General features: G+C 34.2%; 1 protein-coding gene across 3 annotated transcripts in view; it reads right to left on the reverse strand.

Annotated features, from left to right (window-relative positions):
• Positions 1-27,571, reverse strand: part of KIFAP3 (kinesin associated protein 3) — a 143,216-nt gene that overhangs the window by 62,214 nt on the left and 53,431 nt on the right. For all 3 annotated transcript variants that reach the window (XM_043923230.1, XM_043923231.1, XM_043923232.1), the window contains one exon: positions 4,748-4,848. In XM_043923230.1, coding sequence (XP_043779165.1) covers positions 4,748-4,848 — 101 coding nt within the window. The remainder of the gene's footprint in view (positions 1-4,747; positions 4,849-27,571) is intronic.

The following is a 27,571-nucleotide window of genomic DNA, read 5'->3' on the forward strand; positions in this document are numbered from 1 at the left end:
CTGGCACCTGACTTCACTTATTTACCAGTGACCAGAGGCCAACCCCCACAGCTCGCTATATTCACATACACCTCTACCACCACCACCCCCCTCCCCAAACATCTTTGAATGATTATGGCAGAACTTTGCATGCCTCAGGAATCTCTTCTGACTGGCTACTCCCTAACTCTGCTGTTTGAAGTGATGCTCTGGTTTCTGAACTTCAGCAGATAATGGCAGGCAGGAGCAAAGGGGGCTGTCAGAAAGGACGTTTACCAGCATTCAGCTAAAAAGAGGCATGTAGATCAAAGAGGGGCCAAATAGGACAACTGTGGTGGAAAACATGTGGATTACTATGAAGATTCTTGCACACTGTTCTAGGGTAAAATATTAAATAACACCATGACATCATTACCTAAACATGTACTTTGGCCATTCTATTACCAATAAATACTTTTTATAAGCATCTGGATGGCATTTGCACCTATTTAAACAAAACATGCATCTCAGAGGTCTAAATAACAATGAACTGTTAATGTGTACTCTTAACTATTATTAGAATACAACCATTAACTCCTGGTTATCCCCAAGTATGCTCACCTGAAACAATTCACCCACTGAGACCATTAAGATCATATATGAAGAAAGACTTGCCCTGACCCCCAAATTTTATAGAATACTGGAAGAGGAAAAAATTAGAATATATTGGATAATTAGAGGTAATAAAATACAAAAGAAGAAAAGCAACGTAATAGTGGAAGAAATTATGAGGCATGATGAATTTATAACACCTACTCTGAATGTTAAATAATTTACAAAAGTGAACTCTAATTATAGAGCATCTCAATCTATTTCCACCAAAGTCCAGCTCTTTAAGAATCAACAGAAAAAAAAAAAAAGAATCAATAGAATAATTTTTCCCCAAAAGACCATCATCATGCACCATATACAACCTCTTTAGGTTAATCTAGTTTATGAAATGCTGTTCTATGAGCAGTGTTAAGACACTGTTTATTTGGACTAATAAAATTCTGAAGAAATTTTAAAAAGTATAGTATAGGTTCCTTAAGTGTAAACACACTTAAGAAAAGGAGCATTTAAATTGGACTCTGAGTGGTTCCAAAATAGTGAGAACTATTTACTAATGGCATCTTGTTTTAGTACAGTGTTTCACAGTTTATAAAGTTTCTTTACATATATAGCTAATATAATTAAAGAATATGACCATACCACCTATTCTTTTTTGATTGCTGAAATGAATATGAATGACAATTTAATCACTGCTTTCCTACTCTCAGGCTTCCTATGTGGTTCAGTGGTAAAGAATCTGCCTGCCAATGCAGGAAATGCAGGTTTGATCTGTGGGTCCGATTCGTGAGTCGGGAAGATCCCTCGGAGGAGGAAATGGCAACCCACTGCAGTATTCTGCCTGGAGAATCCCAAGGACAGAGGTGCCTGGCAGGCTACAGTCCATGGGGTTGCAAAGAGTTGGACACGACTGAGCAACTGAGCATGCAACATTCCTACTTTCAAAGTTATTTTAGGCTTGTCATTTGAAAAATTCATTTGCAATTCTTCACAATATTTACTACACAAAAATTAATGTGCATAATTTCAAAGTGAACAAAGTATTACATTAATTCTAACATATTTCAAAACCCAGATATATAGTTTTATTTAAGAAGAAGGTTAATCAGTTGCTGTCACAAATGAGTTTAAAGCTCTGCTAGTATTATAAACATTACTTTGAATAGTCAATATTTCTGAAAGGAGTATCTTTTTAATTTCTGAAGGAAGCTTGGAAATTTCAACATAATACCAAATTTTCTTTCTTTTATTTTACAATGTACTTTCATAATTGGCACTGGGTGGCAATTAAACCATGCCAATTTTCCCCCAATATGTCAAAGTTGAGCCTTATAAAGTACAAGTTATAGCCTGGATAGCACTTTAGGAACAAACATACTCTAGAGTATCATTTATTTTCTCAACTATGGCTTCATACTAAAAAGTTTCAGGATGTCTACAACATAATAACTTGAAGACACACTTTCACTATTCTTATCAGGGTTGAGCTTTTTAAAAACAGAATATAATAAATTAAAACCCCCAAACAATTACCACTGAATGAATTTTGGAAGATTTTGTTCATGAAATACAGACCATAAATGTTCTGAAAATCCCTCTGCAGAAATGTTTGATGTTAGAAAATTATCTGGCAAGGAAGTATGCATGAATGCATGAATATGGCTCTTGAAAAGCTATGGGAGAATTTTCTACAAAGTCTTCAACTACAATAATATTAATGTCTCAAAAGAAATCTAAACAGACTTTTATTTCTGATTTATTGAAAACAGTTTTATATGTTATGTTTGAGATTATAAATTCTATGGTATAGAGAGAAGGGTTAAATAAAAATTTAACAAAAAACAAAATAAGTTTTCCATCTCTGTTTAGTTTACATTTCTCTTTTATTTAATGTCATTCTCTTTAAAATCTAATCTGGATGAAAACAATCAATTTAGACAAAAATATTTTTTTGTCACTGCTTTCCAATTTGTATGTTGTAGTCAATGAAGTTCTGACATTAAATGGGCTTGGAAAAGAATACCCTTTGAAATTGTGAAGGAAAACCTTTGGAACATATGGAGTGAGACTGTAGTAAATCACTTGTAATCTCCCTTCGACATGGCTACTCTTTTATTGAAAACTTGTTTGACAAAGAGTTTGATTACACTTTGCATCAGCTATAGTCTGACATGTGTTATCTCTGTAAGAAGCCTTGCCATGTTAGATAAAATATGCAGTATATTTGAAGGATGCCTACTTTCTGTAAACAAGCATAATTAGTTTATCCCCTGATTTAAAAGCCTAAGAAATTATCCTTGAGAGTTTATCAGCTTTTTAATTATATATGGATAAAGTATTAATATTTTGGAATCGCAAATTCAATTTTTAGAACTGTTTTATTAATTTGGGATGAATAGAAGGATTAATAAGAATTAATAAAAAGAAAAATTATGGTCTTATTTTTTACTACATATTAATCATTTGTCAATATAATACACATTTAATAATTTACATTAGGCTAATAAGGAATTACCTAGTAGGAGGCTTAAGAAGATTACTTTAATAAGCATAATTTACTATTCATATTCTTCTAAAGTATCTTTTAAAAGTGTTATATTTTTATTGTATATTATACATCCTGCAAGTTTCCTTTTATGTATTTATTTATGTTGGCTGTGCTGGGTCTTCACTGATGCGCTGTATTTTCTCCGGTTGTGGGCACTGGGGGTTCCTCTCTAGTTGTGGTGAGTGGCTTCTCCCTGGGGTGGCGTGTCCTGTGGAGCATACGCCCTAGAGTGCACGAGCTCAGTAGCTGGGCTTCCCAGACTCTAGGGACAGGCTCAACAGTTCTGGCACAAGGGCTTAGTTGCTCCAAGGCATGTGGGATCTTCCTGGATCAGGGATCAAACCCATGTCTGTTCCATCGGCAGGCTGATTCTTTACCACTGACCAACCGGAGAATCCCTGCTTTCTCTACTTTAGAAAACCATATTATAAAAAATAATATTAAAAATCAGCCCAACTAGTATTCTGATCATCAGATAGTAATCAAATTAGTAGAGCTCAGTTTAATAAAAATTAATGGCACAATAGTGACTTTGAATGTAAATTCTCTAAGAGTAAAACCATATATGTATGTGGTTCAGTGGTAAACAATCTGCTTGTCAATGTAGGAGACATTCATTTGACCCTGAGTCGAGAAGAACTCCTGGAGAAGAAAACGGCAACCCACTTGAGTATTCTTGCCTGGAAATCTCATGGACAGGGGAGCCTAGCAGACTACAGTCCATGGGGTTGCAAAAAGAGTCAGAGACGACTTAGTGACTAAACAACAACAAGGAATCTCAACCCTTAGAGTCCATGAAAGAAAAATCACTAAACTTTTTGAAGACAAATAAACCTAACATATGAAATATACCAAACAACTGAGTTATTGCAAAAATCTTTCTTGAGAACAGTGCTATAAAAGAAAGCAGAAGTATTTTAATGAAGAATTTTTTCATCAGAGCATGCAAAGCATTCAAAACAGTCAACCACAAACAAAATTAAAGGGCAAATGACAAAGTTGGGAAATGTCTGTAATATGACAAGGAGTTAAAATAGTTATTATATATATAGATTTTATGTATTAGTCCCAAAATACTGACATGCCAATGGAAAAATTATCAATAGAAAAAGATTTATAACATGTCAACAATAAAAATGTGAAAAATGTTCAACCTCACCAATATTCACAGAAATGCAAATAAAAAAAACCCCAGACATTCCATTTTTAGAGAAATGATAGTATCTAGTGTTGTTAAAAATGAAATGATAGTTTGGAGAAATCAACTCATGTCTTCTTGGAAGGTAATTTGGCCATATTGTGTCAAATACACAAAATACCTTTTGACCTAGTAATTCTACTTTTAGGAATTAAAACTAAATAAAAAATCAAGATATGATTAAGCTTCTATATACTATGATTTTTACCCCACATTATTTCATTTGCTTACATATGTTTACTTACATCAGCTTTCATGGGATAAACTAGAAAGTTATTTTCATTTTTATACTGTCTGTACTTTCAGACTGTATATAACAAATTTATATTATTTTTAGGAGGAATTTTTAAAAGAAGCTATTTGACAAATCAAGAGAAGAAAGCAAAAAACACATTTTTTTAATGCTTTTTTAAGAAAACGCTTAAACCACTCACCTGTGGTATGCAGTCAGTATATGCAAACATTGATTTAAAGCGATCATCCATGCTTATATGGTAAAGAACACACATTGCTATTTGTTTGTAGTTTTCATTGCCTGGAAATAAGACATCATGGATATGGTGAGATTTTATATTATGCTATGCCTTGCATGCAATGACCACAAAGGAATTAATTTTTTGTATAACACACTCAAATTAATGCATTAAAACTTTTAAACTACAGAATCAATAAAAATCCTTATACAAATCCTAATTTAGAAGATATGAAATTTTTCTAATTTAGAAAAATATGAAAAATTTGAGCTTCCTATTTCAATTTCCCTGCTTGCCACAACTAGAGGAAAGCCTGCCCAGCCAGGAAGACCTAGCACAGCCAAAAGTTAGCTGAGCAAGCTCGGGGAGTTGGTGATGGACAGGGACGCCTGCGTGCTACAAGGAGGGGTTGCAAGGAGTTGGACACGACTGAGCAACTGAACTGGACTGATTTGAATTCCAAAGTCTGGAGCACACCAACTGTGAAATATCGCTAAGTTCCAAGAAACTGCATGTATTTTACAAGACATACTTTTGGAAAAAGTTAATCACAAACTGAAGAATTAATTGTTCTCAGCAGCCCACTAAAATATATATTTGGCCACTGGCCTCCCTATCCCTCCTGTTTTATCAAAATATGTAATTAACACATTTCAGTGATAATGTACAATAAATATAGTAAACAAAAAAGTTTATTTAATGTCTATGAATCAGAAACTGGAAAAATAACATAAACGATAAAAAGTAGAACAGCATTTGCAACATTAAAAAAAAAATGACTATAAATTGCTAAAGGGTATAATATAGACTAATAAGCATAGTCTAAGGATTGTCTTAGAACTTCGGGGTAAGATTCTCGTTTTATACACCTTGAAACTGAAAAAAGGAAAGTGAATCATATAGATTTGAAAAATAAAATGGAACTTGAATATGTCATTTAATCCTTCTACATGCTTTCATATACCATATTTTAAGGATCTTTATATGATCTCAAAGTCAGTGACAAAACTTGAGCTAGAAAAGTTGTTTTGCTAAAAAGTTTTATCCAAAAAATAATATTCTTTAAAAAATTTTTGGCTATATGAAAATCCTGGGAGATACTTGGAATTTTAAAAAAATCAAGTATGTACATAAATTTAATTATCAAGAAAATTTTAAATATATTCTAACAAGGAAGATAATTTCAGCACCATTATTCTTGTGTCTACTATAGTACAAAATTACTAAAATTTTTCAGATATTAGATATATCTTTGTAAGGTGGTTAGCAATTCTTAGAGGACATAAACTTTGGTATTCTTACAGGCTTAGTATATGTAATTTTCTCAAAAAATATCTGCTGATTGATTCTATTTTTAATATTTAAGAAGCAAGGTGACTATACTTAACAATTCTCCAGGCAAGAATACTAGACTGGGTTGCAATGCCCTTCTCCAGGCGATCTTCCCAACCCAAGGATTTACCTGGGTCTCTCGCATTGCAGCAGATTCTTTACTGTCTGAGCCACCAGAGAAGCTGTTATAGTTAACAATACTGTACTGTGTATTTGAAAGTTACCAAGAGAATGTATCTTAAAAGTTCTCACAACCAGAAAAAAAGTATTGTGTGAGGTGATAGATGTGGTAACTAACCTTACCTTACCTTACAGTGGTATAGTTAACTAACCTTATATCTAAACTTAACACATTTTACTATATATATACATATATACATATCAAGTTATCACCTTAAACTTACAATTGTTACATCAATTAGATTTCAATAAAGCTGGGAAAAAACACAATGTTATGTTTAAAAAAATCAGAGGCTAAAACTGAAAAAATAAGCACAAAGACGTCACCGGTTTTACAAGATCTTCAGATGTGACAGAGAAGTGTTTTAAGTAAAATTTCCAAGGGTCTTTCACAGGTAAATTTAAGAAATATAGTGAGCCTCTCTCTATCATCTTGTTTTCCTGGAGCTTATTATATGTTAGACAAAAATATATCATATGCTAAGAAAGAACAATGTGAATCTTCAAAACAGTCTGTCAAATCAATCTTGTCATCTTTATGTGTCAGATGGGGAACCTAACAGAGAAAAATACTTCCTACACAGCCATGCTAAGCAGCTGAACAGGGCTTTAAACACAGGTCTCTCTGACTCAAAAATCTTCACAGAGGTGAAGTTATATACACCAAAGGTATGTTACAATATCTCTCAAATAGTTTTGTATCATAAGGTGAAATGGTCTTTCAAGAGATATTACTAGCAGGTATAAAAGACTGACATACACTGACATATGATAGGATAAAGCACATTTTTAAAACAATTTTTAAAAATCAAGACTTTCGCATCTTTTTAAATTGTTTGGCTAGAGCCTATTTCCAGGGACTCTCAATATCAATGTAAAAATAACTTCTTGGCATAAAACAAAAACAGTAAAATCTAGCATATGCTTGTCAGATGAATACATACTAGTAAACACTTTCATCTTAACTAAAAATCTATGAATTCACTATACTCAACCACTTGGAATATGATATATGCAGAACCTACATTTGGAGGAAAATGTAATTCAAAAATTGTGAAATAACTCCAAGAAAGAGAAAAGTAGAGACTAACTGGGTATTCCCAACTTCATTATTCTGCTTGGGATGAGAGCAATCTAAACAGAAAAGACTTGGGTTTGCATGATATGCAGATTAAAAATGAAAAACTCCAACTTTCTTCCCTAGAGAGGAAAAGTATCTCTTAGGGTTTTGGTCAGAGTATATATACTTTACAGTATTTAGCTTTTCATCTGGGGTTGAGATATTTAAAAATCTTTTTAAGGAAGTTCCAACAGTAAACTCAATATTCTGAAGGCACAATCTCTTTCCTTGCTATTCCAGTTTCTTTCTGTATGCTGTTCAGCTGTGGGTAGGTTCGAGTCCTACTTAGTTTTTACAAAATATTATTATTTTTCTCTATGTAATGGATTCACTGATAAGTGGGATTCTAAGTCACACAACTTAATAAATGGTAAAAGAAACAGAGAAATCAATATCCAAAATAAAAGATTCTTCAACATCAAAGTAAATCATCAAATATTAAAATTCAGAATGGCACTAAGAATGAAATACAGAGAAGTGAATTTGCTCAATCATATATGACTCTTTGTGATCCCATGGACTGTAGCCTAGCAGGCTCCTCCATCCATGGCATTTTCCAGGCGAAAGTAGTGGAGTGGGTTGCCATTTCCTTCTCCAGGGGATCTTCCCGACCCAGGGATCAAATCCAGGTCTCCTGCATTGCAGGCAGACGCTTTACCCTCTGAGCTACCAGGGAAGCCATACTAAATAAGTGGTAAAAGAAACAGAGAACTCAATATCCAAAATAAAAGATTTTTTAATATGAAAGTAAATCATCAAACATTAAAACTCAGAGTAGCACTAAGAATGAAATAGGATGCTATTTTGTTTGAGAAGAGTCTGTCTACTGCTGGTATTAGTTAAAAGATCCTAAACTACAGTGTTCTCATGGTACATTCATTTATGAAAGGCGAGAGGAAACAGATTCACCTTTAAGAGATCTGTGCCCCATAAATAGGATAACAAGGAAGGTTTTCTAGAGCAAATTATATGTGTGTGTATACACACACACAAATATGTATTATATGTGACTATGTATCTATATCTTTATCACTTACAAAGGACAACTCAGGAGAAAGGGTATGTGACATAACAGAAAGTCTGTAGTCCTAAAATCACATTTTTAAAAAGTAGATAAATAACATATGCCAGAAACATCTCAGATACAATAGCTTATTAATGCATCACTTTCTTTGTTTTAAAACAGCAAAACCCTCTAGTTTCAAAAAGTAGGATGATTCATTGTGCTACCTGTTCTAACTCCATTCTTCTGTGCTCGCTTTCTCTTTCTCCTCTCCCCATATTCACGGGACAGAGAAAGGTGAAAGCTCCTTGAGTTCTCCTATACCTTCCTAATTCTTCTTTATCTGTGATCTTCTATTTAAAAAAATCTCTGAATATATCCCTAATTTCCCGTAATCTTTACCTAAAATGATTAGCATAATCCCAGAACGTGCTAAAACGAAAGGACTGAAGGGAATAGAAGTTTAAGGGATACGAGGCTATCCCAGAAGACTGGTGGACAGCCAATGTTTACATAACTACAATTCTTTGAGAGAGGGGAAGACAGAATTAAGCAAACTTGATAGTTCCTACTGTATGTTAAGCATGTATTTTCTCATTTAACCCTTAAAACAACTGAAGAGGTAGGTATTATCTTTGATTTGGAGATGAGCTAATGACATTCATTAAGGTTACGAATCCTTCAAAAGGAAACAGCGATGAATCTTAGATTCGAACCTAGGTCTGACTATAAAGCCTGTGTGCATGTACTCTCTAAGTAGGCCTTCCAGGAAACAGCAGAAAGGGTGAAATAAAACCTAATAAACAGGAATTATTATCATTATTCCTTAGAGGCACAGTACAGAAAGGAAATGCAGTTAAGAAGGGACTCTATGGGATCTGGGGGTCTTGGGGGGAAAAAAGGTAAGAAGATGATAGAAGAGGGGAAGAAGGGAGATGAAAGGCAGAAAAGTAATCAGTTATTTATCAGAGTACCTGTGTCCAGATGCAATAGGTTCCAAATGGATGAAAGATCCTGACAGGGACAAATTTACATTGTCTCCTGAGCAGTATGGGAGACTAGATCTATAAGCTGTTCTGAAAGTCATCCTCACTGAATTGGACAAGAACTGCTGTCAAGCAGAGCTTGATTTTATGAGAAAAAGGAGGTGCTAAAAGCTTAAAAGTTGAATAAACTGGTAAACAGAGGCAGTATAACATTGTTGTTCAAAGCCCAGACCCTAGAGGCTGACTGCTTGGGTTCAATTTGTGGCTCTGCCACTTACTAGGGAAAATGGCCTTCTGAGTGTTATTTAACTTTTCTGTGCTTCAGTTTCTTCATCTGTGAAACTGGAATAACAACTGTATCTATCCCAAAGAGTTGGTATGCAAGGATTAGGTGAGAGAATCCTGGTAAAACAATTAGTACTGAGTCTGATACACAAGAAACTGATTCAATAAATGTCATTACTTACTATTATGATGTTGAAAAGAATGTTTCTGTTTTACCGAGAGAACACTATTCTTGCATTTTCTTTTTAAATTTATTTTTAATTGAAGGATAATTACAATATTGTGTTGGTTTCTGCCGTATCACGTTTTCCTAATATATATGCTGTCTTTGTGGTTTTCTATCCTCAAGATTTGACTGTAGTTTAGAGGTAATGCAGGTTTAAGAAGCAGCCAAGATTCCTCCGAGATGGCTATACAGGGTTCACACGTATATTCTGCCCCTGTAGCTGAGCCACTTGCTCCCAGTCACTTTCCAATAAAGCTCTGTTATACCCAAAGCACGGTCTTAGGAGAGTCATCTTCTGTCTCAAGGTTCTGTTCAGTGACCCCTATCTGCTTCATCTGAACCCTTCATCAGCCTCTCATTCTCATAGGGTTATAAACCCCTAATCAGAACAAAAATTGGGAAAAGAAAATTATCAAAGGAGAGATAACTGTCACCAGTATGTGTTCTTCCACCAGCACTACCACAAACACACTGTGAACCTCTCTTCCTTCTGTCCTGGAACAGAACTTAATTTCACTCCTAGAGTAGGGAACAGCTGTGGAAGTGATGGGCTATAAGATGAAAGGATACAGAGAGAAAAGTCTGAAAACACAGAAGACAAACCTCACAATTAACTATATTAATTCACTTATCTTTAAGTAGCATGTCCCAGGCAAATAAAATGTATAGGTGTTTCCCATTTGTTTGAGCTGAGCACAACTAGACAATAGAAACTGAAATACAACCAGCACTATACCAGAGATACATTTCTTTTCCCCTTGAGTGAAGCGTGAACGGGGGTGATGACAGATCTAAGGGACTACAACACTGTACCCAGAGGTCTATATACCCAATTTGCAGAGATGTCTTCTAGATTTTATCTGGGTAAAGGTTCAATCAATTGATTTGCAAATATCTATAAAATGGATTTTCTTCTCATTCTGTATTTGTTTAGGGAATGAGAAAAGATATAAAATGATACTTGTCCTTTTATTAAAAAATGATGCAAATGTTTTATAAATTGTCTTGTTACCTATATATTACCTTGATGGTTCTAACTCTTATTTTATTGTTACAAATCACATATTTCCAATCTCCCCTAAAGAACTGCAAGATAGGAAAATTACAGTATATGAACCACAGGTATCTTACTCATTGTATCATAAATGACTATACAAATGATTGACTGCTTGATAAAAACACAGCCTATACCTTAATGGCATCTAGCAGATATCTGACAGATACAGCAGAAGGACAAAGCACTGGAGGAAAAAAGTGAATACCTGGAGGGAGAAGGTGTCTGGAAATAACCCAAATTCCTCTCTTCAAACACAGCTGCACACAGAAAGTAGAGGCTTCTGGCAGCCAACATGTATTATTAACTATTACTTAAAAACAAATTTAAAGATCACATAGCAATAAACAGCCATTAAGAGAGATTAAATGGTCCAAGTAAAATTAAGGCTTATCCTTAATAGTCTTTTTCACTCGCTGGTAGAAAAGATGTGTTCTTAAAAAACAAATCCCCCCAAATTCTTGCATATCCTAAAGGAATCTGGGGCTGGGAGTTACAATTTTCCCGTAAGAACTCGTGATTAAGAACCATAAACTCTAGCTAACCAACTATGATTTCTCCACATCCTACAAATGGCAGACATTTCAAAAGGGTTCCTTTAAGACTTATAGACATCAATTATTCCCTAATGGCATCCCAAGTTAAAACAGTCTGCCAATAGTTGCTATGCTGGCATAGCACCAAAGGCTCTGTGAATTTTGAGCAGAGCAGTGAAAAGATTGAATATTTTGGGAACTAAGGTCCTTAATGACTAGAGGTGGCTTAGTCAGATCTGCTCAAGTAATAAGTGCAGGATGAAAAAAAAACAGCCTAGTCATTATGATTCCTTTGGTATTTATGGTAATAAACATGAATCATGATGAACTCACTGGCTATTAAATGCAGAGGTCATAAGTACTTCGATAGGATTTCCACAGGAATTCACCGTTAATTAGCTGGATCATTATTTGAAAGCGTTACTGAATTATCTTAGCAGTTGTGCAGCCATTCACCTCAAAATTGGTCATTCCCAGCTGAGGGCAGTTAATGCCTTAACAAACTGGTCATTAACTCCAGCAACTGATTTTATGGGAATTACTGCACTTATAACGTACATTCAAGATTTTTTTTTTTCTTTTTAAAGAAATTTGCAGCTGTAGTTCAGCTGGAGCAGCTGAAGGAGGAAAAAAGTCCACTCTGGTTGCTCTCACGACCGATTTTCTGCCAATTAAAGGGCAAACGCATGCTGATGGGTTTTGAATTTTAAAATGTCTTCAGTTTTTTTTCATCTCAAGTGATTAGTAAAAATACCATTTAGCTACTAATTTTGTAAGACACTTGGGATTTTCCATTCACAGTTCAGTCAAGCAGAAACATGAGTTCTGAACACCAGAACTCAAAGCCAAATTTCCGCTGCTGCAGTAGACCCAGCCCAACACTTTGTAAAAACAGAGTGAGAACACAAGTTATGGGCCACATTATTAGCCAGATTCTGATTCCCTTCTGCACTCCATGTCTTCGTTCAAAGCAGAAAACTCCCTTTGAAGTCACAAAGGGTCCATGAAAAGATAAGAGAAGTGGGAATATGAACACCCCTTTATTAGAATAGAGCAGCATTAAGGTGATGAATTACCCCTGGAAAGTCTATGTGAATAGCATACTTCAAAATTCATAAGTGCCTTTAAATTTACAGTAGAGTTGGAGCCCTTAATGCTCTATCAATATAGTGAAAAATGTCACAGGGAAAATCACCACTTAAAAGATAACTGCCACAATTATTGAACATATATATTGACTATACTGAAATACACTGAAAAATATATTGCAAGTATACTAGACATTCTTTTGTACATGTTTCCATATTATTTTTTGTTTCACTTATTAGAGCACATACTGCAGATACATAACCAGCATGACTAGATAGATAGAGTTAGTTAAAACTTGAATTTGGAGAGACCAATTTTTAAGATTGCAACTCTACTGAATAGTCTTCTCTTCTAGAATGGATTTGTTCAGTCATTTCTAATAGAGATTTGATATTAATAGATAAAAGCCAAAGGTTTTTAACCATGAGTTGGGGAGGGATGACAGAATTTATAGGTTACAGTGATCAGTATGAAAACAAGTGTAACAATAAGTTTTGTGATACAATGGTTTATGGAAGATTTTTGTGCCCAGTTACTTAATTTAAAAATTGTAACAAAACTTAAATTGTAAATCTACCATTAAGCTTAATAGTTCTGTCACATTAAGACATATTCATAAAATAAGTACTCCAAAATTCAACACTTTTGACATATTTTCACTCTTTTTTACTATGTGCTGTGCTGTGCTTAGTCACTCAGTCATGCCTAACTCTGAGACCTTCTGGATTGTAACCCGCCAGACTCCTCTGTCCATGGGATTTTTTAGGCAAGAATATTGGAGTGGTTTGCCATTTCCTCCTCCAGGGGATCTTCCCATCCCAGGGATCAAACCCACATCCCCTGGGTCTTCTGCATTGCAGGCAGATTCTTTGCCAGCTGAGCCATCAGGGAAGCCCTTTCTTTTTAGTATGTACAACTGTACATTTTGCCATGTGGTTTATTTTTAAAATATTTTCAATGTTTCAATTATTTTATTACCTTGTCTGGAGTATTCTTTTATCCAGAGCATACAACAACTTATTTACAATACACTACAAAACATGCATGCTTGTAGTACAAATGATAAGGTCCAAAATAAAGCCCTCAACAATGGCTGCTTTCAAGCCTATAGGCTCACATCTTTCTTAATGTGCTTTGGTCAGCTTTTACCACCTAGAAATGGAGATACCCCAGGCAATATTCACACACGGAGTATTGGAACCAGCTGGTGATAGAAGAATCCTAAGAAAAAAGGCTTCTTGATTTAATTGGGAAAACAGGAGGAAGCATAAATTTTACTGCCATTAATAACTTCAAGCAATCTTGATATGACTCTACTTCACCCTGACGGCCAGACATGTGCTTTTTGTTAAAGTGTTTGCCACATCTGACCCCTATTGTTTGCTCATTTGATCAGGTAAGAAAATGTAGGTTTATTTATAGGATAAATGAGGCCTATTAAAATTGAGAAACAGTGTAGTAGTCTATAGGAGCTACGTACTGAAATAGATGTGTGAAATTCCGTAACAGTTGTGTAATAAACAGGCCAAATAAAGTTATAAAAAAACTACTTTATGTTTCTTAAAGAAATCATCATAAAGGCAACTTAGTATTTAAAAAATGAAAAACAGTTCCTATTGGAAAACCTTCTGACCATTTTGCTTTTAATAAACAAGTCAGAAAAGGTTATTTATAAAATATTAATCTGTTTCTAAAGACAAGCTTATTTCTTCATTTTATGATACTTTATAAATTAAGTCATATTCATATATAATGAAAAGTTAAGTAAACTTTATGAGGGAATTTCAGGAGTGTTTAGAATTTAACTTCTAAAATTTTATCTTAAGGACATATGACAGAATGGTCAAAGAAAATAACCCTTAATTTTTAAGTGATCAAAGTTTAGAGTTTAACAGTATCTACTCTGGTGATCTCCAACAATAAGGAAAATCAGACTTGTTTCAACCAGAAGAAATCAAACATTTATCACTTAACTTTTGACCTGGTCTGACTCCCTACATGCTGATAAAATCTTTCTACAGCCTTGGAAAATGCCCTGAAACCCAGATTACCTAATTAATCCAGATCAAGATGAATCAGGTGCTATTCTTACTCTTAAAACCATTCTGGGTCTACTCACATAATGTAGAAAAATTTATATCTATTTAGAACACCCTAGAAACTAATTTATCTTCAACTGAAGAGAATATGGTCTAACATTTGGATTCGTTTTGAAATGATTCATGTGTAATTGTGAAACAGGCATGACAAAGTGCTACTGAATCTAGGAATCCTAATTTTTCTGCCATAACCAATAAAATTAGTTTCAGCAAATTAGCATAGATTCACGACCCTCAACTGTAAAGAAATCAAAAGGAAAGAAAAGAAATGGGATGACAGCTAAAAGGTAAATGAGTGAAGAGTCAAGAAGAATCTTTATTAAGATGGATGAAATGATAGCATAATTGTATTTGATGGGAATGATCTAATAGAGAGGGAAAGTTAATAATGTGGGACAGAGGGGAACTTCTGGAGCAAGAATCTTGAGTAGGAGAGAGAATGGAATAGGGAGGGAGTATGGCTTATGGTAAGAGTAGGGGCAAGTTCGTAACAATGGGACAGAAGCAAAGTGTGGAAACAGATGCAGGCAGGAGGGTTAAGTGTGGCAACAGAAACTCATGGAAATTCTCTTCTACCGCTTCTACTTTCTCAGTGAAATAGGAAGCAAAAGAATGTAATGAGATGAGGATAAGGCGCTGGATTTAGAAGAAGGTGGAGGAATCAAATTCTCACCTAAAAGAAGGGGAGAATGATTAGACAAAGGAAACAGGATAACTGCTGGGCAGCATTGAAGGCCTAGTACTGATTACCCAGATGCTAGATCACACCTAGATTATCTTTATGCGGCTGTCCCTCTGAGCTCAGGGTCTTCTGTTCTCATCTTCCTAGACTGTGCCATGTATCTCCAAACCTTCATGAAGCACCAAAGAAACTGGTAAAAACAATTCTTACTAAGATGTGAGTGGATGAACACTTAGATATTCAAAGGGCAAGGCAAGAAATAAGTAAATGTCTAAATTTAAGAGAAAAGCAGGAGTATCCTATGGGAATAGGAGTGCTTGGGTCTTGCCTAGAAATCCAAATATAAGATTAAGAAAACGTATTTTGGCAAAACCAAACATGTCTTCCAGCTAGATTTAACCTGCTAATTTGAGACTCCTGACATACTGTCACTATGAGGAGTACTTGCATTTAATATGAATTAAAAGCTTTAAAAGAATGCTCTAATTCACTGGTTTTCAAACTATGTTTTGAGGATCCCCAAAGGGGATCCACAATGTCACACCATTTTATAATACTACTAATACATTATTTTCATCTTTTTACTCTCATTATTTCATAAGGCTACATGACATAATATATATGACATATATGACATGATTTCACAATATATTGTTGAGGGAGATACGAGAGCCAGATGCTGTCTGACTGTAAAGAGATTTGCAAAAGTAAAACTATGTCCCTCCTCTCAGAAATTTCTGGAAAAGGGTTCTTTTTCATAAAAATACTTATGTTAACATATAGCAGGTTATTTTAAAATAAATATGTAACATTTTGTTTTATTTTTGAATATAATAAATATCCATAAACATAACTCCACATAAACCAAAAATAGTGGGGGTCCTTAATTATTTTTAAGAGTATAAAAATGTCCTGAGACCAAAAGTTTGAAATTTGATGCTCTAACCATTGAATTCCAGCAATCTCCTAATAATAAGGAACTTACAAAATAGCAGAGAAAGTGTGGAAAGTGGTGACTGCCTGTAATTTAAAGGTAGCCACGTAATCTGCCTAATCATTAGGTTGGTTGTGCTTATTCTATTTTTATTTTAACACATGCAAAAATTCATGTTTATAACATAAGACTTGTATATTTTGTAAAGTTTATTCCATTGAGTTAAAATGCCTTTGAAAATCAAGTTAAAACTGAAAGACTGACATGAAAATGCAGAACACTACTCAATTTAAAATACACATCAATGTCATTCACAAAAGGCGAAAAACAGTGTAAATAAACTTAAAACTGTCCCAAAGAGTTCATCAGTGAACTGTGGCAGTTTCTTAATGAAATCATTAAGCATGCACTCTGTAATACACTGCTTCTGTGATATTTAAGCTTTATGCATGAAGCAATGTCACGATGAACTAGGCTCTTCTAAAGAATACATTTCAGTTGTATTTTTATGCTTGCTTCTATGCTAACACCATCCCCAAGCACATTAAACAATACTCAGTGTATGAAGCAGCAAAACTATGATACCTCTCAGGAGGTACAAAAACATTATTTGCCTGGTGCATCTGACAAAAAGCTATTAAAATTTAGCTTTTCAAGTTACTTTTGAAACACTATCAGTGCATTCTCTAGGGAACTGAAGAATACACTATGACAAGGAATTTCCTTGCCATTTCCCAACCCAGGATATTATGACATAAGGAAGCACTCTTGAGACATATCAATGTCAAATGGTTTAAGGACTTATGACAAGGGAATTTTTCTTTTAATGATATGATTCCTAGATGAGACAAAAATCTTTAAACACTTTATAAAACTTAACTCAATATCATAGGAAACTCGAACAAACTGTCTAACAATTATATAAATAAAGCTAAACTTTGTAGGTCTAATTCAGTTTGCATATAATTACAATTGATGAAACCATCGGCTATGATAGGTCTCCCAGATGGTAATGTAGTTACTAAGCATAAGAAACTATGTCAAGTACAGGGATTAATAGAGCTGAAAAGATTATAAATTGATACTGAACTAAATAGAGATAAATTTAAGATCCTTATGAAATATTAAGATATCAAAAAGTCAAATAAGTGAATAATTTTGGTGGTATTTAGGCAAATAAAACAAAGGAACTTAGATATAAATTTTTACAATCTTTGGATACTAGGTTTTCCAAGGACCCAAATAAAAGTTTTGAAATATTTTGCGAGATAATGCCTTCTTTCTCTATGCCTAGGAAAAGATCAAAACTATTCAAGAAAATTGATTTCAGGATAAATCAACAAACAACAATTTAAATGATAATTTCTAAAATTCCTTATCAACCCCTTTATATGTCCCTGATGTCAAAGGAAAAAGCTAAATTCAAAATTTCTAAAAAAAAAATACTCATGTGATAAATCAGTACTAATAAAATTTTTGGTTTTATTAAGAGCCTCACATGTCAAAAGAGCTGACCTATAGCACAATTTCTCCTTAACCTTTAATAGTTATTCAAATCACAAAACCTTCCACAAGTAGATATTTTTTTCCAGTTATTCAGCAATTCTCACAACAGCAGGGGTCGCAATGTACTAGTTAAATGTTTCAGGATCCAAAGGAAAGGGATTAAATGTTCATATAGTGCGGCGTTATTAGAGCCTGAAAGATTAATGATTCATTATTCTCTAGTTAAAATAATCTATTATTAATCATACGAACATTTTTCGGTTATGGGGTCCCCAAATAATAATAAATAAATCTACTTAAAATCATAGCATTTTCAGTTGAAACAGCATCCTTTAAAAATCACTTCTGAAAAGTTCTACCAGATGTACAACTTTACAAAAGTGCTTTTGCACTCCTTAAAAAATTAAGTAATTTCTATATATAATGTTAAATTGAGTCATTTGTCAACTTGAACATATACTGAATAAAGAATTTATTTCTAATGAAGAAAGCAAACTGACCAGTCATATTATATTATATACTAAATGCTCTTTCTTTCTTGATAACTACAGTGAAGAAAATGTAACTCAAGTTCTTCAAATACTTGATTTACAGCAAGTTTTTTCCTCTTTCCAAAAAAATTTCAGTTCCATGGAATCATTCCAAGTGCCAGCCAAGAGTAACCTAGAATAATGTAGATTATCTACTAATGTGTTAACTTTTAATTAACACATTAAAAATCCAAAAGATTGATATTTCTGAAGATTTGAAGGGAAAGAAGTATAATCACTTTCCCTAGTTCAGCTGTCTAACTGAACATCGAATCAGAGGACATAAAATCAATGATTAAGTCATAAGTAGAATTTAAAAAGAATAAAAAATAGAAAATATACCACACTGCACATAGAAATGATAAATACTGCTTCATGAATATTTACAAATTACATATTAAACAAAATGTGTAATATTTATTGCAAAACAATGTATATTAATATACACACATATATACATACAAACATATACATACATGCACATGTGAGTACTGGGTTGCAATGTAAAGTATGATACTATAGTCTGGGATAAAAGATATTTGAAAGGCACTGCTCTAGATGAATTATTTCTTATGTCTTTAAAATCTGTGCTCTCTGTAATGCCAACTTCTATTTATACATAGTAGTAGTGGCCAAAAATCTTGAAAACTCAATTGAGAAGTTTATTTTATTGTATTAGGAGTTAATGATTTAATTTTTCACACATATAACATATACATTAACAAGCGTAAAAATTACCATTCTATTAATCACTTATCAGGAAATCATTTTGTCTACACTACATATAATTTCTTTGAACACAGCAAAGAGCACGATCAAACAAAATGGGTTTTTTTACAGTTAAAAGAAATTTTACAAAGTCCATGCAATAAATGTTACTAGGAAGAGAACCATTTGGGCACTCATTTGGAATTCAGTTTTAACAAAATATAAATTTCAAGTAAGTTTAGTTGTTGGTTTCCAAGACGAAAGGAGATTAGAAATATATCATTAGAGGAAAGGAAAATTGCTGCCATGGAACTGCTGTTGGTACAGAAGAAATGAGAACTGACAGCCAAGGACAAGAGAGGAAAACAGAAAAACTGTATATAAAATTTAAAAATACATGGCATTCTGGGGTCATTTAGCAAGGGGGAATACTTGAGCTGTTAATATTTATAGCCCTGTGTAATAAATTATCTTCAGAATTACAAATTTTAGTCAATGATAACAAAAACAGTAGGGAATACTTTTATACAGCACTTAAGCCCAGGCACTCTGGCTCCAAAGCCCATGGTTTTAACCACTACATTATACTGCTTCTCAATAAAAGTTTAAATTACATTTATGTATTAAAGTAAATTTAAGGAAATATTTAAGAAAAGAATGATGTAATCAAATTTTCAATACAAAAGGATTACATACTCTTGATGGTATAAGCCTGAAAAACAAACATCAATAAAGACCCATTTCAGGATATCAATTATTTGTGTTCTATGTACTTTTACAGTAATTTCACATATAATATTGCTAATATTCACTAATATTTACTGTACTATATCATTTAACCTTCCCTATTATATACCATTATTCTCTACAAACTGGAGATGAGAAAACTGACATATGGGTTAAGTGATTTGTACAATATCACATAGCTAGTAACTGATGAAACTAACACTCAAAGCCATGTAGTCTGGCTCCAGAATTCTGGCTTTTACTCCACGTGCTCCGTGCTACTGTAGTTGCTAGGTACGCTATACATGGTAATATCTGCAATAATGTCACCGGATGTACTTTCAAGAGATTCTGGCAATCCTGGAAACCCAGCTCAAATTCAGGAAAGTTTAAAAGTGTCTTTCAGGATCATTAGGCTACTTGCTCACCAGCGTTCCAGTTCTAATCCTTTCAAGCATTTGCCCACCCCCTTAAAGTTCTATATGGCTATGTGATTTGCTTTATCAATGGAAATGTGAACAAAAATGACATTTCACCTCAAAATGGAAGCTTTTAAGTTTGCAATTTTCCATTTTCTCTGTTCTCCCTTCCCTGGTGCCATGGTGACCTGGAGGCTCTGTCAATTTGGGTCCTTGACTGATGCTAACTAACATGGACCACCACTTTCAACTTCCTTATAGTGGATATTAAACATGAGCAAAAAATAAAACTTTTTTCTATTTCAAGTTACTGAGAGCTTAGAGTTTATTAATAATCATAGTCTTGTCCTCCTAACTAATACATTTAATAAATGGGTTGTTTTTCTGGGAAGTGATGGATAAAAGGGCTGTTTTGGGGACTTAATAAAATAGAAACAATTCTAAAATTTACAAAAGCATTCTATTAAAAAAATTCATATTGAATCAGTTACTTGGAATTTGGAACATTTTTTTCCCCATAGGCTCAACTATATAAGCTTATTTAGCCTACAATTTAAATGAAAAAGAACTGAAAATAACAGTGTCATTAAATAATTAAATAAAAAGCATGTGCAACAGTTGTTGGGTATTCCGAACACCTGTAGTTATTTTAAAGCATTTTATAGACTATAAGTTGGAAGGCACTGTTATCTAGTATATTTTAATTTCTCTTTAATATGTACATTTTCTCCCTTTCCTTGATCCTGGAACATCAGAAGATATTCTCTTTCTTTACTACACATGATTGCCATTGCTTCTATGGCTTGTTAGTGGAATGTAAAGGAGGAACTAAAGAAAGTTAACAAGCAAAAAACATGAACATTTGAGAAAAAGAAAAGAAATTGCTTCTACTCAAATTTAATGACTTGTGAATAATGAAAGAGAAAAAAAGCGGAAAAAAAGAGTATGACTAAATAGGAATGATTTTAGAGCCTATTTAGTAGTTCTCAGATAAATGAAAAGTTTTCATTGAGTTTATAAATAAATATTGTTTCTTCACATGGCAAAAGAGCCAAGCTGTAACCAACTTCCTCTTTGCTTTTAATAACTATTCAAATCAAAATATCTTTTCATATTATTTTTCAACTTATTCTACAAGGAAAATTTTGTGTATATTTTTATGAGGAATGTTTTTTAGCCATATTCTTCTACTTACCCAGAAAGATAAGCCAAGAAGTTACTAAGGCAAGGTAACTGTAAACATCTCAACAGAATTATTTTGCTTTCAATCAGTTTTTACAGCTTAGCCAAAAACAGAGGGGGAAGCTTTTAAGATCATCAATTTCTAGCTATGTAATGTAAGGTTAGAATAATACTAGCTCTTCACTTTTCCTAGCATAGCAAAATCCGATGCCCTAGGAATTAATAATATTTCAAAGAAAATAATGAAGCAACACTTTGAAAGAATGAGTGAAAGGAAGTAAGTTTTCAGTTGCTCTTCCTTTTCATTTTCTTCATTTCTCTACTTCATGACGATTCCAAGAACTTCACTGCTTCTCAGTAACAGTCTAAACTACATGTTTTTTATGTATTTGTTGAATCATATTTCTCTGACTGTTATATCTCATTTGGTGGTGTCCTTTGTCCAGTTTTATTCATCTAATGGACAAGTTTTCCTTTTTTAATCTTGTACCTCTCCTGAACGCTAGACCTTTTTCTATCTGCTCATCAAACATCTTTGTCAAAGATATCTTTAACATGTCTGAAATTAAATCTATCACTGATGCCCTCAAATTACTTCTTTTATACTTCTCTATTTCTGTTCCTAGCAGTAACATTCTAACAGTCATTGAGTGTTTATGAATAGTTAATCATTATCCATATCCAAACAGCAGCCATGTCACATTAAGTTTACCTATGATATGTTTGAGTTATTTCAAATCCTAAAATCTGATGCTGTTTAAATGCTATATTCAATATGCCAGCAGATTTGGAAAACCCAGCAGTGGACACAGGACTGGAAAAGGTCAGCTTTCATTCAATCCCAAAGAAGGGTAATGCCAAAGCATGTTCTAACTACCACACAACTGCACTTATTTCACATATTAGCAAGGCAAAGCTCAAATTCCTTCAAGCCAGGCTCAACAGTATGTGAACAAAGGACTTCCAGATGTACAAGTTGGATTTAGAAAAGGCACAGGAAGCACAGATCAAATTGCCAATACCTGCTGGATCATAGAAAAAGCAAGAGAATTACAGAAAAATATCTACTTCTGTTTCATTGACTACACTAATGCCTTCAACTGTGTGGATCACAACAAACTGTGGAAAATTCTTCAAGAGATAGGAGTACCAGACCACCTTACCTGCCTCCTGAGAAACCTACATGCAGGTCAAGAATATCAGTCAGAAGTGGACATGGAACAACGAACAGGTTCAAAACGGGGAACGGAGTAAGTCAAGACTGTATAGTGTCACCCTGCTTATTTAACTTCTATGCAGAGTTCTATTAACTTCTGTTCAGCGGCTCAGTCATGTCTGACTCTGAGAGCCCATGGACTGCCTCATACCAGGCTTCCCTATCCTTCACCATCTCCTGGAGCTTGCTCAAACTCATGTCAATTGAGTCAGTGATGCCATCCAATTATCTCGTCCTCTGTCGTCCCCTTCTCCTCCTGCCTTCAATCTTTCCTAGCATCAGGGTCTTTTCTAATGAGTCGGCTCTTTGCATCAGGTGGCCAAAGTACTGGAACTTCAGCTTCAGCATCAGTCCTTCTAATGAATATTCAGGGTTGACTTCCTTCAGGATTGACTGGTTTGATCTCCTTGCAGTCCAAGGGACTCTCAAGAGTCTTCTCCAACACCACAGATCAAAAGCATCAATTCTTCAGCATTCAGGCTTTTTTTTATGGTCCAACTCTCCCATCCATACATGACTACTGGGAAAACCATAGCTTTGACTATATGGACCTTTGATGGCAAAGTAATGTCTCTGTTTTTCAATCCGCTGTCTAGACTTGTCATAGCTTTTCTTCCAAGAAACAAGTGTCTTTTAATTTCGTGGCTGCAGTCACCATCTGCTGTGATTCTAGAGCTAAAGAAAATAGTCTATCACTGTTTCCCCATTTATTTGCCATGAAGTGACGGAAATGGATGCCAAGATCTTTGTTTTTTGAATGATGAGTTTTAAGGTACCTTTTCCATTCTCCTCTTTCACCTCATCACCTTCATTTTCTGCCTTAAGGGTGGTGTCATCTGCACATCTGAGGTTGTTGATACTTCTCAATTGTCTTGATTCCAGCTTGTGCTTCATCCAGCCTGGCATTTTGTAACATGTACTCTACATATTGAAAAAGCTGGTTTAAAGCTCAACATTCAAAAAAACTAAGATCTCGGCATCAAGTCCCAACACCTCATGGCAAATAGATGGGGAAACAATGGAAACAGTGACAGAGTTTTTCTCGGGCTCCAAAATCACTGCAGATGGTGACTGCAGCCATGAAATTATAAGATGCTTACTCCTTGGAAGAAAAAGTATGACAAACCTTGACAGCATATTAAGAAACAGAGATATTACTTTGCTAACAAAGATCTTTATAGTCAAAGCTATGGTTTTTCCAATAGTCATGTGTGGATGTGATAGTCGAACCATAAAGAAGGTTAAGCGCCAAAGAACTGATGCTTTTGAAGAAGACTCCTGAGAATCCCTTGGACTGCAAGGAAATCAAACCAGTCAATCCTAAAGGAAGTCAACCCTGAATATTCATTGGAAGGACTGATGCTGAAGTTCCAATATTTTGGCCACCTGTTGTGAAGAGCCAATTCATTAGAAAAGACCCTGATGCTGGGAAAGATTGAAGGCAGGAGGAGAAGGGGACGACAGAGGAGGAGATAATTGGATGGCGTCACTGACTCAGTGGACATGAGTGAGCAAGCTCCAGGAGATGGTGAAGGATAGGGAAGCCTGGTGTGCTGCAGTCCAGGGGGGTTGCAAAGAGTAGGACGTGACTGAGTGATTGAATGATAAACAATGACGCTATGTCTCTTTACCTTTTCCTTTTGCCTCATACCTGACATATCACCTCTTCCCTAATTGAGGCTTTCCTCACTTGTCCTGCTACCACAACAGGCTATTGTTCTCATCTTTAGACTCTAGTTTTTGTGTATCTAATAGAATGATGCCAGATTATTTTCCCTAGAGCAATACTCTGATTATGACCCAACTAGCTCAAAATCCTGTAATTATTACTATCATCAACTATATTAAGTATAACTCTTAGCACAGCCTTAAGCTTCATACCACCACATAAATGTATATGAACCCATGTTTTCAAACTTATCTCCCACTATATACTGAGTTATTGTTTCTCATATTTATCTGGCACCATCTATGCCTTAGGTAATACTGACCACTTTATCTGAAATTCTTTCTACAGCCTCCATTCTTCCTTCCTTTGTAAATATCATCTTGTTAAAGAGATAAGTCTATCAATATCTGTCTCAAATGGCACTTTGTAATGAAGTAACAATATGGACGCATTCTTTCTTTTAAATTTCAAAATGTCTATAAATTGAAAAATATTTTCTACAGTGTTTAGCATTATGCTGTGCCCTAGTAGATTAGCAACATTTTAATGACTTAAACTGAATAAACATGCATATCACAGGGAAGTAAAAATAATCTACCCTGTTTGTTAACAATGATTTAATATCTGTAAGAAGGAAACTTGTGCTTACAGAAAGGTAAGTCAGCAACACTTACAGAATGTCCACTTTATATTAAATGATAACAATGATGATGTTGGTAATAAAATGATTATAGCTAATATTTATTAAGAAAATATTATGTGTCAGGTACCATTCTAAGCACCTTGCATGCAATAGCTCATTTAATCTTCAAAATAAGTTTAAATTGGTTATAATTATTATCCTCATTTTAGAGATGAGGAAACCAAATCAGAGTTTGGGTAACCTGCCCAATGTAATATTCTTAAAAAGTAAAAAAAAGTAACAATTCTAATAAGACAGTCTGACTCCAGAAATGAACTCCAGGAGAGATTAAAGAAATATTTTTTGTATTGAATATCTTATATAGGCCAAAATTTACTACTTGTTAATAAAATATGCAGGAGGAGAAGGGGACGACAGAGGATGAGATGGCTGGATGGTGTCACAGACTCGATAGGCATGAGTTTGAGTGAACTCCGGGAGTTTGTGATGGACAGGGAGGCCTGGCGTGCTGCGATTCATGGGGTCACAAAGAGTCGGACATGACTGAGTGACTGAACTGAACTGAACTGAATAAAATATGAAATGAGAATCCTATGAGTAATTTCCCAAAAATCTCATTTAAATCATTTTTTTCCTAGAAGTAAGTTGACTTGATACTGAACAAGCCAAACAATGAATTATCTCAGGACAAGGACTGTAATTTATTCATCTTCATACATTAAGAATCTAACCTGATATTTGATACATAATTCTGCTGAATTTATGATAAAAAAGGATCATATAAATTAAATTTGAGTCCCACCCATTTTACTTTTAAAGTTTTGCTGTAAAAAAAAAAAAAAAAAAAAGTTTTGCTGTTTCCTCACTAAATAGTAGTATTGCTTTGGTTCCCCATAAGCAGTTTCTGAAAATGCTCTTCAATAAGAGTTTCTTCTAAAATGCATAATCAAAGCTCTGTGCAATATTTGTGGAATGGCCAATGGATCAAATAAATGTTCTTTGACTAACAGACTAAAAGTTTTCCTTTTCTGAGAAAAAGAAAGTAAGAAATAAATTTCCTTAAAACTTTTTTTTCAAAGGGACTTGGAGAACTGAGATTTTAAATTATAGAGTTCCCTATCTACTTAATCATAGTCGACTTAATATAATTATACACAGTAGCTTATTATAGTAGATAATAAATCCAACTTTGGCAGCAGATATACCTGAGTTTGAATTTGGGCTTTGTCTTTTATCCACTGTAAATGGAAATAAATGTATATAAATGGATATAAATGTAAATCCTCAGATGAGGGTTCCACAAGATAATGTATAAAGCACAAAGCAAAATAGCTGGCAAAATACACATTCAATAAATTTTACTTCAAGTGTTGTAAAAAAATAATGATGAAGCCAATGAGAAAGTAGATTCACAGATTTTAGACAACTAAGAATAAACTTAATTTTAAATCATTCCATCTATTCCACTACTTTAAAATATTTGAATATATGGAGAAAGCTACAAATGAAACTGCAGTGCTAAACAAAGAAACGGTTATAAAAGCTGAGAAAAATTTGCTTTCTAGTTAAGAAGGGCAGTGGCATTCCAGGTGGAGGAAAAAGGCAGGTGGACAGGCACTTGGGCATAAGAGAACTTTTGAGAGAATGGTAAGGAGATCAGTATGGACAAGGTATAAAGCATATGCTGGGGAGGAGCAGGTGCCTATAAAGACAGACACTTAATAGACCAAAAAGGGTTTTTAAATACTCTGCTAAGAAGCATTATGTACTAAGAGGCATTATGTATAAGAAGCATTATGGCTGAGCACAAAAGCATTAACTCTTGAATCCACCTTTGCTATACAGGTATCTTGCTAAAAGCTAAAAGAAAATGATGTATAAATGGAATCCTCTAATATAATATTTTCTAACTAACACTATATAAAAATGATCTTTTCTACTTAATGACAAAAAGGCTCCATAAAGGCTTGTGTATTGGTAATGAGTATTTTAAAGGTATGGCAAAATATAAGAACTCAAAGAGTATCTACTTCAAAAAAAATGCTGAAGAGAGGGTAATTTTTCCTTCTTGCTCCCATGGTAGTATATTTTCACTTTGGCTCCACTTTCACAGGGGTAAATGAAGTCAAACAGCTAAAAGTTTCTATTTCATTTCATTCTATACCACCATGGAAATCCTAGCACAGGTCATTTTTCATTCATTCTTAATAATTAAGTACCTAATCAAGGAACATACACAGAACAATTTTCTCAGCAGATTTTTCAAGACAGACTTAAATTTTCCAGTGATGTTGGAAATTCCAAGCAGCACTATCAATTTTTAAAAAGCACTGTTTATAATAGCCAGGACATGGAAGCAACCTAGATGCCCATCAGCAGATGAATGGATAAGGAAGCTGTGGTACATATACACCATGGAATATTACTCAGCCGTTAAAAAGAATTCATTTGAACCAGTCCTAATGAGATGGATGAAACTGGAGCCCCTTATACAGAGTGAAGTAAGCCAGAAAGATAAAGAACATTACAGCATACTAACACATATATATGGAATTTAGAAAGATGGTAACGATAACCCTATATGCAAAACAGAAAAAGAGACACAGAAATACAAAACAGACTTTTGAACTCTGTGGGAGAAGGTGAGGGTGGGATGTTTC

Source organism: Cervus elaphus, chromosome 14 (genome assembly GCF_910594005.1).
Source record: "Cervus elaphus chromosome 14, mCerEla1.1, whole genome shotgun sequence".
NCBI classification, from domain to species: domain Eukaryota; kingdom Metazoa; phylum Chordata; class Mammalia; order Artiodactyla; family Cervidae; genus Cervus; species Cervus elaphus.